The 14,704-nt window shown below is 38.9% G+C and overlaps 1 protein-coding gene across 2 annotated transcripts in view; it reads left to right on the top strand.

Annotated features, from left to right (window-relative positions):
* The window catches only part of Ctnna2 (catenin alpha 2), a 1,380,618-nt gene that overhangs the window by 409,748 nt on the left and 956,166 nt on the right, over positions 1-14,704 (top strand). For both annotated transcript variants that reach the window (XM_008852324.1, XM_008852323.1), the window contains exons 5-6: positions 3,566-3,685; positions 6,524-6,790. In XM_008852324.1, the coding sequence (XP_008850546.1) occupies positions 3,566-3,685; positions 6,524-6,790 (387 nt within the window). The remainder of the gene's footprint in view (positions 1-3,565; positions 3,686-6,523; positions 6,791-14,704) is intronic.

The following is a 14,704-nucleotide window of genomic DNA, read 5'->3' as shown; positions in this document are numbered from 1 at the left end:
CTTACCCCAAGAGAGGCCTGAGGGCAGGAGAGCAGGCCAGGAGAGTTAGCCGGTGGTGGGGGTCCAGGGAAGTAGGGAGATGTGAGGGCGGGACCAGGTGCCGAAGCAGTGCTCCTGGAGCCCAAGGAAGGCACCAAGCTGGCCTGGGCGGAAAGGATCAGGAAGCAGCACCGGTTCCCCAGGTGTCTGGGGACCCAAGACCAGGAATGGCGCAGGGCCCAAACCCAGAGCAGAGGACAGCAGGGGAGATGGAAGGGTGAATGAGGCCGGGGGAGTCAAGGCACGGAGGGCTCTGTGATAGACCCACCCCAAGAGGCCTGAGGATAGGAGAGCAGGTCAGGAGAGTTAGCCCTCTTTCTGATTTTTTGATGTAGACACTTAGACCTATAAACTTCCCTCTAAGGACCACTTTCAGTGTGTTCCAGAGGTTTTGTTGTGTTATAGTGTCATTTTCGTTTAGTTCCAGGAATGCTTTTATTTTTTTCTTAATTTCTCCTTTGACCCATTCATCATTCAGGAGTGTGTTGTTTAAACTACATGTGTTCATGTAGTGACTAGGGCTTCTTCCGGTGTTGATTTTAAGCTTTTTTGCATTGTGGTCTGATAGAATGGATGGAATTATTTCTATCTTTTTGTATTTGTTGAGGTTTGTTTTGTGCCCCAGGATATGGTGGATTTGGGAGAAGGTTCCATGGGGTGCTGAGTAGAAAAATATATCCTTCGGTGCTTGGGTAAAATATTCGGTTGATGTCTTTTAGTTCCATTTGATATATGATATTGTTTAATTCAGATGTCTCTTTGTTAACTCTCTGCCCTGTTGACCTAGCTAATGCAGACAGTGGAGTATTGAAGTCCCCTACTATTAATGACTTAGGATTAATCTGGTTCTTAAAGTCCTGTGGTATTGTTTTTATGAAGTTGGGTGTATCAGAGTTTGGTCAATCTATGTTCATGATTGTAATATCTTCTTGGTTTATTGTTCATTTGATCAGAATGAAGTGGCCCTCTTTATCTCTTCTGATTAGTTTTAGTTTAAAGCCTATTTTGTCAGATATTAGACTTGCAACACATGCTTGTTTTCTTAGTACTTGGTATATTTTTTTTCCATCCTTTCACCTTAAAATAGTGCCTGTCCTTGAAAGTGAGATGAGTTTCTTGCAGACAACAAAAAGATGGGTTATGTTTCTTAATCCATTCACCTAGTCTGTGTCTTTTGACTGGGGAGTTCAGTCTATTAATATTTAAAGTTATTAATGAAATATGTGTATTGAGTCCTGTCATTTTATTTCTGTTTACATTCTTGATATAACTGTACTTTTCCACAGTTATACCTTCATTGGATTTCTTTCCACAACCCCTTGAAAGGTATAGTCATTCCTTTCTTCAGCTCTTTGTATTGCTTCCAGAGCTCTCTGAAAGGCTGGCTTTGTGGACATGAATTCCTTCAGCCTATTTATGTCATGGAATATTTTTTTTTCACCTTCGACTGTAATAGACATTTTGGCTGGGTATAGTAGTCTGGGTTGGCATCTGTGGTCATTTAAAACTGGAAATGCTTTGGTCCAGGCCCTTCTGGCTTTCAAAGTTCACACTGAAAGTCAGCTTTAATCCTAATGGGTTTTCCTTTATATGTACTTGTTTCTCTTTTGCAGCTTTCAGTATTGTCTCTTTGTTCTGTACGCTTAGTGCTTTTACTATGCTGTGCCATGGAGAGTTTCTTTTCTGGTCCTGTCTTTTTGGTATTCTATATGCTTCTTGTATTTGTATGGAAATGTCTTTCTTTAATTTTGGAAAATTTTCTTCAACAATTCTGTTGAAAATCTGTTCCATGCCATTATCTTGTGATTCTTTTCCTTCCTGTATGCCTATGATTTGTAAGTTTGGTCTTTTTATGGTGTCACACAATTCCTGCATGTTACATTCTTGTGATTTCGGAAATTTTTCATAATCTTTGCTTGAGTGGTCTAGTTCGTCCACTTTATCCTCCAGTCTTGATACTGTTTTCCATTTCGTTCATCCTATTGGTGCGGCTTTCTCCTGTCATTTCTAATTGGCTTAATGAGTGTTTCATTTCCTTCTTCTTTTCAGACTGAGTAGTCTTCAATATTTCTAGCACTTTTCTGAATTCATTCAGAACATTATCCCTATCTTCCTTCAGTTCTTTAGTTTCTTTGTGTGTTCTTTAAATTCACTTAATTCTTTTACCATGTTTGTAATTTTTCTTTTGAGTTCCATGTCCAGCATTATCTCTTGGGGTTCTCATTGTACTCCTCTAGAGGACTATCGGTATTTGGTAGGGATAAGTTATTTTTGATTTTTCATGTTATTTTTTCTCTGTGATTTTGACATGTGAAATTCTTTTGTAGTTTCTGATTCTTGTGTGAGACTAGAGTCTGCACGTTTAAGTCTGCTTCTTTATGCAAACTTTATGTGCCTTTGTGCTTTACTTTTTGGGCATGAAAAGCTGGTTCCTCTAAGCTTCTAGTTCTTTCTTTTGATTTTATATTGGAATGGCCAGATTGCTTTTGTCTTCAGGAGTTCCCACAGAGGCTCAAGTCAGATAAGGACCAGATGCTCTCAGGCTTTCTTCTAAGGTCTGGATCCCTCCAGGAAAGATTTTGGCCTCAGGAATTTGGGGATTGGACTGGCCTGGGAGCCAAGCCCAGGAAAGATGCTGGTCTAAGGCAGCTGGTGGTGGAGACAGTCAGAGATGCAAAGGGAGATGGGGGTGGGAAGAGGCCCCACAGGCTCTTGGGGACTGCACTGAGGAACTGGGTTGGTCTGGATGCAAAGGATCAGGAAGCCAAAAGTTCAGTCCAGGAAAGCAGCTAGTGGGTGGTGCAGCCCAGGGAAACAGAGGGAAATGAGGGTGGGACCAGGCCCAGAGGACTCCTGGGGACCTCGAGAAGGAACTGGGTTGGTCTGGATGCAAAGGATCAAGAAGCAGTGGTGGCCCCAGGTGCAGAGGTCAGCCCTGGGGTCCAGGAAAGAGGCTGGTGGGCATGCAGCCCAGGGAAGCAGATGGAGGTGAGGGCAGGACCAGGTCCAGAAGGCTCCTGGGGACCTCAAGAAGGAACTGGGTTGGTCTGGATGCAAAGGATCAGGGAGCAGTGGTGGTTCCCGGGTGTCTGGGGCACCAAGACAAGGAATGGGACAAGACCCAGGCTAGGAGGAGAGATGGGCAGAGGAGATGGGAGGGTGAATGAGGCTCGGGGCGTCAAGGCGCTGAAGGTGAGATTGGCTTAGCCCAAAGAGTTGCCAGCAGGTCGTGCAGGCCCAGGGAAGCAGAGGGAAGTGAGGGCAGGAGCAGGCCCAGAGGGCTCCCAGAGAGAGGCCGGCATTTACATTTTTTTGCTACAAACATACTGTAACTCTTGAAAATTGTTTACTTTGACATCAGCTGATTATTTTGACATCAGATTACTATTAAACAGATACCCTGTGTTTAAATGTTTGTACGTATCCATGATTTCTTTACAAGTTACTATGTATAACATGTTTAATATTTGAATACTATCTTCTAATTAATATGTTGGGTTTTGTTTCTTTTTTTTTGTCACTTCAGGTTGAGGAGGCCCTGGAAGCTGTCAAAAATGCTACAAATGAGCAAGACCTTGCAAACCGATTTAAAGAGTTTGGAAAAGAGATGGTGAAACTTAATTATGTAGCAGCAAGAAGACAACAGGTGGGAAAGAGTTTGGAAATGCTGGGGAGAAGAATGGGTGAGCTTAAGTAACCTTGTGGTTGTGTTGGCCTGAGCAACAGATCCATCATATCTGCTTGTGGTTAAATTCTCTAAGAACCTATAATCTCAAAGATTGCCTACGTTTGGGTTTGGCCGTTAGTGTACCTAGTACTATCTGCTGCTGCCTATGAATAGTTCATAGAACACTTTCTTTTTTAACTGATGAGAGCACATCTTCCAGTCCCATCACATGCAATCATTTATCCTCTGTGGGAGGAGCACCAGGTCAAATCAAAAGAATTAAACCAGGTTGTGGTGCTGTGGACACTCTCTGGATGCCTCTGTTTCTTCCCAGACTTAATCTCATAGCTCTGTGGATAGAACCAAGAGTATGCTTGCCCAGGATATACCACATGTGGGGGAAAACTTTTATGAAAGGTGAAAAATACATGAACAAAATGAAAGAGAGAGGAAGGGAAGGAAGAAAAGTCACAGGTGAAAGTCAGCTACTTAGATGAAGGTGGATCACATTGGCTCTTTTTCATGTAATGATAAGCCTCTCAATTTTAGCGAACATCATGGGTTACCATTAGACTATTATTCCCAAGAACATATACTTATTCACAAAAAAGTCTCAATATGTGGGAGTATCTATAAAATTGTTTTCACCTGTCCTCTTGGCAGGTGAATACTTTAGTGACTTCACCCACTGGAAAGTTCCATGCAGTAAATGGCAGTTGAGTGCTCCCTCTGTGTCTGACTGACGTGATGCTGGGATTACAAATGTCCTTTATGTAGCAGGCACATAAACAAGATTTACTTTTTGTTATCATCTTTAAATAATTTTATCACCAGTAGTCTTTGTTCAATCTAGTGGTAGCCTATGGGGTAATATGAACCAGATAGAGGTTGCTCTAAAGTATTGGGGAGGGGGGAGTTAGAAATCCTCCTCTTTTTGAAACAACAGAAAAACAGGGCCAGTACATCCATGAACCAAGGGAGAAATTGGAGAGAAATCTATTCATTCTTGTTGTGAAACATTTGAGTCTTATTGTAAGCAGGCAATTCAAAATGTAGTAGCCACATCTAAGCTTTTATTCTAAATATGTTGCTGGATAAAAGATGGGGTAACAGAGGAGGAGCTAGTGGGTGAAGATGGAGTGGCCTTGGTGGGAGGCAGTAAAGGTTTACATTAGTGATCAGCAGTGACAGTGGAGGAAAAGTACAGGGGTAAAATGTATTTTGAATAGCTATGTTTCAGGGGTGTGAAATAAATGATTGACAGAAATCAGTGTGCTTCTAAGCTCTGATGTGAACAAATGAATGCAGGGCAGAAGTTTGACTGATATGAGGAAGACTGGAAAGGAGGCGGTTAGGGTTAGAAATCAATATTTGATATTTAGATAGACTGATTTTGAGATGCTCATGGTATACCCAACATGTAATATCAAACAGAAGGGAGCTATTGCCTGGAATTTGAAGCACAGGTCATCAGCATGGAGCTGGAATTAAAGCCTGGATGACATGGATCTTCCCACAAGAAAACCCATAAATATAAATTATTTGTATTGTCTTAATACCATATTTCAAATTATCTACTAATAAAATTTAGTAAAATCATAGAATATTTAGTACCCACACAAAAATGTGTTACTGACTTTTTGGTATGTTGCCTTTCTCCTCATTTTAACATACTTTTACCTGCAGTACTTCCAATACCATTGACTAATGTTTCAAAGTTTGGAGACTCTTTTCCCATGCATGCTCAGTTTATATTCCTACATGGCTCTAGAGAGCAGCACCACCCTCAACATCTCTAAAACTAATGGAAACATATTCTTAATAGTACTCTTGAAGTCCAAAAGTAGAGAACCCCCCCAACCCTATGATCATTTTACTTTGTGATAAAAAATGAGAAAAACAAATTGTCTTTAGAATATTATTTCTTGCCTTTAAACTTGATGATTGAAGAGGCCGGAGTGATGGCTCTGTTTTTAATAGTGCTTGCTGCATTTCCAGAGGACCTAAGTTTGTTTCCCAGTCAAGCCACTCACAACCCTATGTAACACCAGCACCAGGGAATCTGATGCCCTCTTCTGGCCTTCATGGGCTCCTGAGCTCATGTGCATATATACCCACAAGCACACATATACATAGAAATACATAGAAAATTTTAAATTTAATGACTGAAGATGTAGTTAAGTAAAAACTATTCTTAAAATGATAAGTAGAATTGATACATGAAGCCAAAATCAACTTTGACTTCCCACATTTATAAGTGTAATTAAACATAGAAGCAAGCAGGGTCCTAAGTGACTGGGTTCAGGTTTTCTATCTGCTGAAAACAAACTCTGTGATCCCTATACAACACTACTTTTCTGGTGGTCTCGGTTTTGCGTTCTTTCAGCAATGTGTATTAAATACCTCTTAGCTGAGAGGCACTGTGCTAATGTCTAAAGAGCCACTGATTAAAACAGACAGGTCCCTATGCTGTTGTAAGATACGCTGTAGGAGGGAAACATACTTACATAAGTCACTATAAGTATTGATAATAAGAGGGATATAGGGTTTTATGGGAGAAACCAGGTTAATTGGTTGGGTGGGACATTCTAAAAGAGTATGCTAGGTAAGTGGAACCCTGTCAGGTGCACTGTGGGGTAGACATCAGAGACTTAGACATTCTACATAGAACAGTTTATGAAGCATCCTGGCAGGCAGAAACATAACAGGGGAATGAGGATTGTTTTGAAAATTCAGCATGGTCTATGAGTCTGAGATTCCAAGTTTTCCTGTAAATAATTGCACACAATCTTCATGTATGTTCCATGTTTTGCACAGGAGCTGAAGGACCCTCACTGTAGGGATGAGATGGCAGCTGCTCGTGGAGCCTTGAAGAAGAATGCCACAATGTTGTACACAGCCTCCCAAGCCTTCCTTCGCCACCCAGATGTTGCTGCCACAAGAGCCAACCGAGATTATGTATTCAAGCAAGTCCAAGAGGCCATAGCTGGCATCTCCAATGCTGCTCAAGCTACCTCGCCCACTGATGAAGCCAAAGGTCACACGGGTATCGGCGAGCTGGCTGCAGCCCTGAATGAATTTGACGTAAGCATCTGGGTGATGTCCATCGAATGTGCACTTACCTAAAGAGTTTATATTGGGATTATGGGACATCATGATATCACATATTTATTTTCCTCTCTTAAAAGCTTTTGACAGGAAGATAAAATTCATGATGTATCCCTGTTATTGGGAATCCAAAATATTGGCAGAGTCTTAGTGTATTTATTATTAAAGAATATAACAACTATATTTAAGAGGGACTGATCCCTTCCAGGTAGAAGGGATATCCCACCTCCAGAAGCCATTTGGATGATCACTTTCATTATTTAAGGGACAAATGTTATAGACAGACGTAATTAAATTGAGTCAATGTTGTGTCTGGGTTAAAAAACTGCCCTCAGTAGCTTCAGTTTAAGTTAGTGACAAGCAAGAAAGCTTTGTTACCTGGACCTTTCTTAGGCATTAAGTCTTTCTTTGAGTAGCTCCTTTCAGACATACCAGTGAAAATTCCATGAAAGACCTACCCCCTGCACCTGCTGTGTCTAGTGGCATATCCCAGAGGGGGACACAGTAGAAGTGAGACTCCCTGTGCCTGGACCATTATCTGCACAACTAAGTGAGATGGAAGATGTGGTCATCAACAACCCAGGATGACAGCCCTCACCTCCAGCATCTAGACTTGAATCAGGCCCTCTGTGAAGGCATTTATCCTCTGATCAATGAGATCCTGCATGATGAAGTTGTAAGATACAGTGATTGATAAATATCCAAGCTCTGTTTTTGCGGGTATATTGTCCCAAAAGAGAGATGAGGGAAGTAGAATACAGTGAACAGTATTTAAGGTTTGAAACAGAATTCACAGGAGAAAAAAATAGGTTATTTAGAAGATTCATGGAAAGATGATGGACATACTCTTGAGCAAGTTGATGTGAATCTTCAGCTGGAAATGACCAAACAGCAGCCAGTAAAGAAGATCCAGAGCTCCTTTTTGTCTCTTATTTTATCAGCTCTGTGTGTTTGTGTGTGTGTGTATATGTGTGTGTGTGTGTGTGTGTATGCAGAAATACATGCATGTCGAAGTCTGACCATATAGTGATTTTATAAGACATTTTTAAGAGTTAGATTTAATAATAAATAAAAGGCATTTATCATAGTTACTGCAATCTATCTCATTGCATTCACAAAATTTCAGCTGGTAACTATCAATCTGTGTAAAAATAATGTTTAAAATATATTTATAGAATATTCACATAAATATTCACAAAGGCAATGAAATTGTTAAGTTCATTTTATTACTTATTTTAATTTCTCTATATGTGAGAAATAGATAGATGATAGATAGATAGATAGATAGATGGATAGATAGATAGATAATATAGATATGAAAAAACAAGAAATGAAAAATGGGTTTCTTTACTGAAAGGCTAGTTTTCCTTCTTGGTAAGTAATATATTGATTCAAGATAGAAGAACTATTGAATTCATTTATAGCATTCAGCAATAGCAATAAAACTTCTGGCAGATTTTTGGAACTCAATAAAGTGATGATACAGTTTTTTTCTGGAGTAAAGAATAAACAAAACTGTATTTTAAGGAGGAAAACTATATCATGCATTAAAACATTAAAACATGATATTGATATATTAATTTTAAATGCAAATGAAACATGACCCATTTATCCAAATATCCAAAATCAGAAATAAGCTCAAATGCAAAATTATTTTACAATGTGGCTACTTTAAAACTTAGCTGCTTATGGATTTGTTTAGTCCAGTTTTGATATGATTGTTTTAGTATATCATAATTTCTTTTGTAAAGGAACAGTATGCAGCAAAACCCAGGCAGAGACAGCAGAGAGAACTCCATAATGGACTTGCAGACTCTTTGATTGCTGCCACCTTCTGTCCAAGAGAGAGGTGGCTCCAGTTCTCCTTTCTCTCTGTTCTCCAGACATTTTCAACAGTAGCTTTTACCCTCAATAAATATAAAACATGAAGCATCACTGCATAAATTCTTTAAACTCATAAAATCAAACATTATTTCATGTAGGCAGACTCTCATAGTCAAATGTGTTCATACCCTGAACGTTGCACGTCTTTTGTTTACCACAGTGCTGCTTTCTCATGCTGGGTGAGCAAGGCTTTGGGAAATTAAACATAAATATAACTGACAAAGGTATGCTGACTAATCCCCTAATTTTACTTCTTTAATTCAGTGGGAATGGCATTAACTAATTTTATTTATTACAATGTTAGCTAAGTACATTATGTACTACATGTATTGTGTTCTCAAACATATTTTTAACTAACACTTTATAGTAATTATTATCTGCTTGGAAACAAGTAATGAAAAGTAAGTAACATATTGCCTAATGTTTACGTTTTTTGGTTTTCATAGGTTAACAACAAAAAAATCAACACAGACAGCTATCTGAAAAGCAACCCAGATACAATAGCTGCATTTCGTGTAGCTCCCTAACAACTGCTACATAATGAATCTAACTTAACTTCAGTACTTTCTGAGAAGTACTGATGGTGTTGAAATACTATTAAGACTTTAAACATACACTATAACTAGTAAGTTGTATATTTTCTATCATTTCTAATATAAGAAAAACTTAATATTTTAAATTCTCTCATTAAAAATAATAGACTGCTTCTCTTTATGGAAGAATTATAAACCTGATGCATATTTTGGCCTTCGTTATTTCCCAGGAAAAAAGTTGAAATAGATTTAGAGTTCATAGTCATCTGCCCTAAATCCTAAATGCTGTTTTTAGGTTGTATTAGTCAGGCTTTTATTAATGTAACAAAACACCTAAAGTAATAACCTAAAAAGGAAGGTTGATTTTGGCTCTCACTTTCAGAGATTTTCCTAAGGGCTAATTGAACCTTTGCTTTGGGAGCTTTGGTGACATGACAGGTGTGTATGATGGAACAAGTCATCAGGCATTGAAAAAGAGAGGAGGAGGAGAGGGCAGGGACTCAATAACCTTTCCAGAACATACCCCAGAAGACCTCCTGATAGGATTCATACCTTGAAGGTTCCACCACCAACCAACAGCTGGGGTTCAAACGTTTAACACATGGCCCCTGGAGGGACTCATTCAAATCATAGCATGGATCTTAAACAAATGTCATTCCACTGAGTGAACTATTCAAAACTCTTGTCACTGACTTTGCTGGCAATGCACCTTATTGATAGAATACTTTAATGCTAACCGATATAGTAAGAATTTAAATAGGTAAAATCCCTTTTTGGTGCTGAATTTAAAAGATCTGTATAAAAACAAAACACAATGTCCTAGTCATATGTTTATTATGTCCTGCAATTGAAATTGAAACATACTTCATATTATAATAGCCATGAGTGTCTTTCAACTGTATGGGGGGTCAGATGTAGATGTGGCTTAAAACTAATAGTTAGGTCGGGGGAGCTGGTTCACTTTGTGGAGTGATTACTGTAGGAGCATGAGGATATGAGTTCAATCCCCAGCAACCCCCCCCCAAAAAAACCCAACAAAACAAGAATGTCAATGTGGAGCCCCTATAGTTTTAGCACTTGGGGGGGGGTGTGTGGTAGCTGAGACAAGAAGATTCTTCCTGTGGTTTGCTAGCCAGCCAGTCTAGCTGAATTGCTGAGCTCCATGTTCAGGGCAACACCCAGTCTCAAAAAGTAATATGGAGAGTGACTAAACTAAGGAAACATCTCACATTGTCCTCTGGCTTCAACACACACACACACACACACACACACACACACACACACACACAGATCTTATAGTTAACCAGACTAAGATAAAATTAATATTTTTACATTTGTATGTCTGCAACAATAGAATTGATTTGTAATGGATAGATATAAGTACAGCTCAGTGCTTGGCGGCTCGTCTTCTGGCACTATTAGCCCACCTATATGAAAAGACAGTGACTCATGGAGAAAAGAATGGGTCAAGCAAAAAAGGTATTTTAACAACTAGAAACTGTCAGGAGAGGCCTTAATCATACAGCTGCAAAAGTCAAATGATTGCTTTTCAGGCTTTTTTTCTACATTGGTCTTTAATTTGTTATGTAACACAGGCTGACCTTGAACTCATACTTCTCTTGCCTCATCCTCCTTAGTGTTAAGGTAGGTAGGTAGATAGATAGATAGACAGACAGACAGACAGACAGACAGATAGACAGATAGATAGATAGATAGATGATAGATGATAGATTAGATAGATAAATAGATGATAGATGATAGATTAGATAGATTATAGATAGATGATAGATAGACAGATAGATGATAGATAGATCGATAGATGACAGATGATAGATGATAGATAGATAGATAGATAGATGATAGATAGATAGATGATAGATAGATGATGATAGATGATAGATAGAAGATAGATAGATAGATAGATAGATAGATAGATAGATAGATAGATAGATAGATAGATTGATATATATGTATATATCCACCACAAATGCATCATCTTCATGTACGAAATTGTCAAAGAACCAACTGAATTAATTTTTAAAATACAGGGCTAGAGAAATGGCTCAACAGTTAAGAGCACTTGTTCTCTCAGAGGACTTGAATTTAGTTTCCAGGAACCATGTTGAATGGGTCACAACTACTTGTGACTTCAGCTCCAGGGATGTCTGACGCTCTCTCTTTGCCTCCATAAGCATCCACACATATGTGCATGTGTACACACAAATACATAAAAATTAAAAAATCAATCAATAGCTTTAAATATCTATTATTTTAAATCAAACCATGAGCAGTATCTTGAGGTCCACTCCTGTTTCACTTTCTAATTTCGACTTTGTTTTCAACTTTTCCATCTACCCTTGTGGACTTGCTTGGTCGATGATTCCCTTATTGTTTTTTATTATTATTTTTATTTTATGTGTATGACTGTATTCCCAGCATTCATGTCCTGAAGTGCCTGCAGAGGACAGAAGAAGCTGTCATATCCCCTGGAACTGGAGTTAAGGATGGAGTTATAGATGGGGTTAGAAGAAATCAGGCTAAGTGGGTGGGCAGGAAGCATGTCCTGAAAAGCTTCCCTCCAGACCTTGCAATGAGCTAATTATCATCCTACAGATGTGAAGTTTCTGATAAACAATGAACAACTTTATCTGATTTCTGTTTTTAATGATCCTTTCAGGGTCCTGAGATGGCTCAGTGGTTAAGTATTTGCTGCTCTTTAAGAGGACCCAAATTCAGTTCTCAGCTCCCAGGTCAGGCAGCTCACAACTGCTTGTAACTCTAGATCCAGGGGATTCAATGCCTTCTTCTGGCATCTTTGGTCACCTGCACACTCTTGGCATACACAGAGGCACATACTCATGCACTTAAATAAAGATAAATCTTATAAAAACAAGGTCCCTTCGGTTGCAGGGTATAGACTGAATTAGAAAGAGGCTACAGGACAAGGAGACTAACAGAGGTGAGAAAGTACGCAGGGCAATGCTACATTGCTGGAGTGGAAACAGAAAGAAGCGATGAGTCCAGACCTTCATAAAGGGGTAAAATTGCCATGCCTGGGGACAGAGATTTTCATTTTCTTTCATTTTCTTATGGAAATAATGTTTTGTAGAGTAAACTTTAGGTAATTAATGAGACCAAACATTCTATTCTTTCAATTATGAACCTTGATAACCTTCATTTCTTTGTTGGAAGTTTGAATTTTGCATGGTATTACTCTTTTTCATTGATTCTTTCTGTTAATGTATGCTTTTAGTTAACTTACATAGCCATAAATATGATTATCAAATGCTCAGGCAGGTATGGAGATATAATATATGCTTCAACATTTCTTAAATTTAATTCTACATTTGTGATTTTTCTAACAGGTTAATTTGTTGCTCTAATTGAGCAACTGCATATGTGGTATGTTCATTCTACTTAATTTTATTCTTTTTTATTATATTTCCATTGTGTATTTGTTATGTGGGTGCATACTTGCCATTGTGTACCTTTGGAAGTCAGAGGTCAGCTTGTGGATGTCAGTTCTCTCTTATTCCACCATATGGTTCTTAGGGATTGAGCATGGTCATCAGGTTTGGTGGAGAGTTCCTTTACCCATCCCACTGGCCCTGGTCTTAACATTAAGAATATTGTTTCCTTGTTTGTTTAATAGAAAGCCTCACTATACAGCCTCAGGTGGGGCTTACAGTTTTCTGCATTCAGCCTCCTGAGTGCTAAGATTACAGGTATGGGCCTCCATTTATGGCTCTTACATAACTTGTAAAATCGTAACAAAACAAATCCACAAACAACAACAAAACAAACAAAAGGACCTTAACTATTAAGTTTTGAAATATTTCTCTTACGTGTCCTTGTGTGTTTCTGTGTATGGTATGTGCACATGTGCATGAAGAGACTAGAAGATGACCTTGGATGTCCTGGAGCTAGAGTTGCAAGTGGTTGTAAGCCTCCCTGCATGGGAGCTGGGAGCCAAGCTTGGGTCCTCTGGAAGAGAAGCAAGCATTCTTAACTGCTGAGCTATTTCTGCCACCCCAAATACTACTTTTTTTTTAAAAAGTGGAGACAGCATTTTCTGCCTTACAGGGCAGCGAAGTATCAGTATCCAGTCTCTGGGGGCCATCAGTTTTCAGCTGCTCACTGCATCATCTCTCAAGGAAGTTATCTTCTGAATTTACCTATACTTCTCTGAGAAAAACTGAAATCATCTCTTTTAGTCCTGTGTAGTTAGAAACAGGCATTGGCATTCCTTATCTTACACTGACATCTAGTGGCCAAATAGAACATCAAGCAACACTATAGTACTTTCTAAAGTTCTTGTCGATATAGACCACAATTTAAATACGTAGTGGTGCCTAGATTGCAGGGACACAAGTATCGCCATCATTGTGCATAGCCTTCCAGAAGTGTTTTGTGTGCTGGTGGCAACACTTTGTACACTATTATGCAGTACATGTCCATGTAATCCTTTCTTGAAATAGCCAGAGTGTTGGATATACATATATCCAAAGGATGTAAATATACGGGTGGGCGTTAATGTAAGTGATTTTGAGGGACGAGAAGGGCAAGGAAGGATGGGCAAAGGTGAGGCCACTCTGCTTTTGGACAGTGACATCCCTGTGTTCTGAGTCGTACCACTTCTTTCTCTTGGACCCACTTACTCAGCGCTATCATTTATGGTCCAAAAATCGTGCTGTGGGTTACAGACCTCTGTTATCTTGCTTCTGAACAGTCTTCTCAAGTTTTACCCATCTGGGATTACTGAAAAATAGAATTGTTTACTTTTCTGTGTGTGTATGGGGGTGAATGCGTGCATGTCTGTGCACACATGTATGGCTGTGTGCATGCATAAATGTGTGGAGATCAGAGGACAGCCTCAGGTGCTGGTCCTCAGCGATGTTCCCCTTTTGTTTGAAACAAGGTCTCTCATTGGCCTAGAATTTCACCAACTCTGCCAGACTAGCCAGACCCCAAGCTTCCAGTGACCCACCTGTCTCTTATCTTGCTCCACGGGATTACAAGCATGTGCCTGTGCTTTTGTATTTTACATCCAAAGTTGAGAGGCAAGTGCTTTACCAACCAAGATATTTCCCCTGCATAGAATTATTTACTTTTCTATCAACCTTTTTGTTTCAAGGAAATATCTCAAGACAATTTGAATTTATGTTATACAATTCAATCAGGAAATAGGGAGCTATGGTAATTTCTGACCAAATAGAATGAGTTTTGAATATTTCTATAATTTGTATTTAAATACTTATTTCCATCTCTATTGGGGTTTAAATAAAATTATATTTCTAATCTTGTGTTCTTTTACAAGAGAAAAATATAAGAATTTATGTTCCATGTATAATTAATTTTCTCTTTTGAGAAGATTAACATTTCAGTTTTGGACTTAGTATACCTTTCTTTCAAATAATTAGTACTAAATGAAGCCACAAATCCTAATGTAGTTGACAATTATGCACAGAATTGT

Source organism: Nannospalax galili, unplaced genomic scaffold, assembly GCF_000622305.1.
Source record: "Nannospalax galili isolate Female #2095 unplaced genomic scaffold, S.galili_v1.0 scaffold726, whole genome shotgun sequence".
Taxonomy (NCBI): Eukaryota; Metazoa; Chordata; class Mammalia; order Rodentia; family Spalacidae; genus Nannospalax; species Nannospalax galili.
The sequence above is the reverse complement of the archived record's forward strand: the minus strand, read 5'-3'. Positions and strand labels throughout refer to the sequence as shown.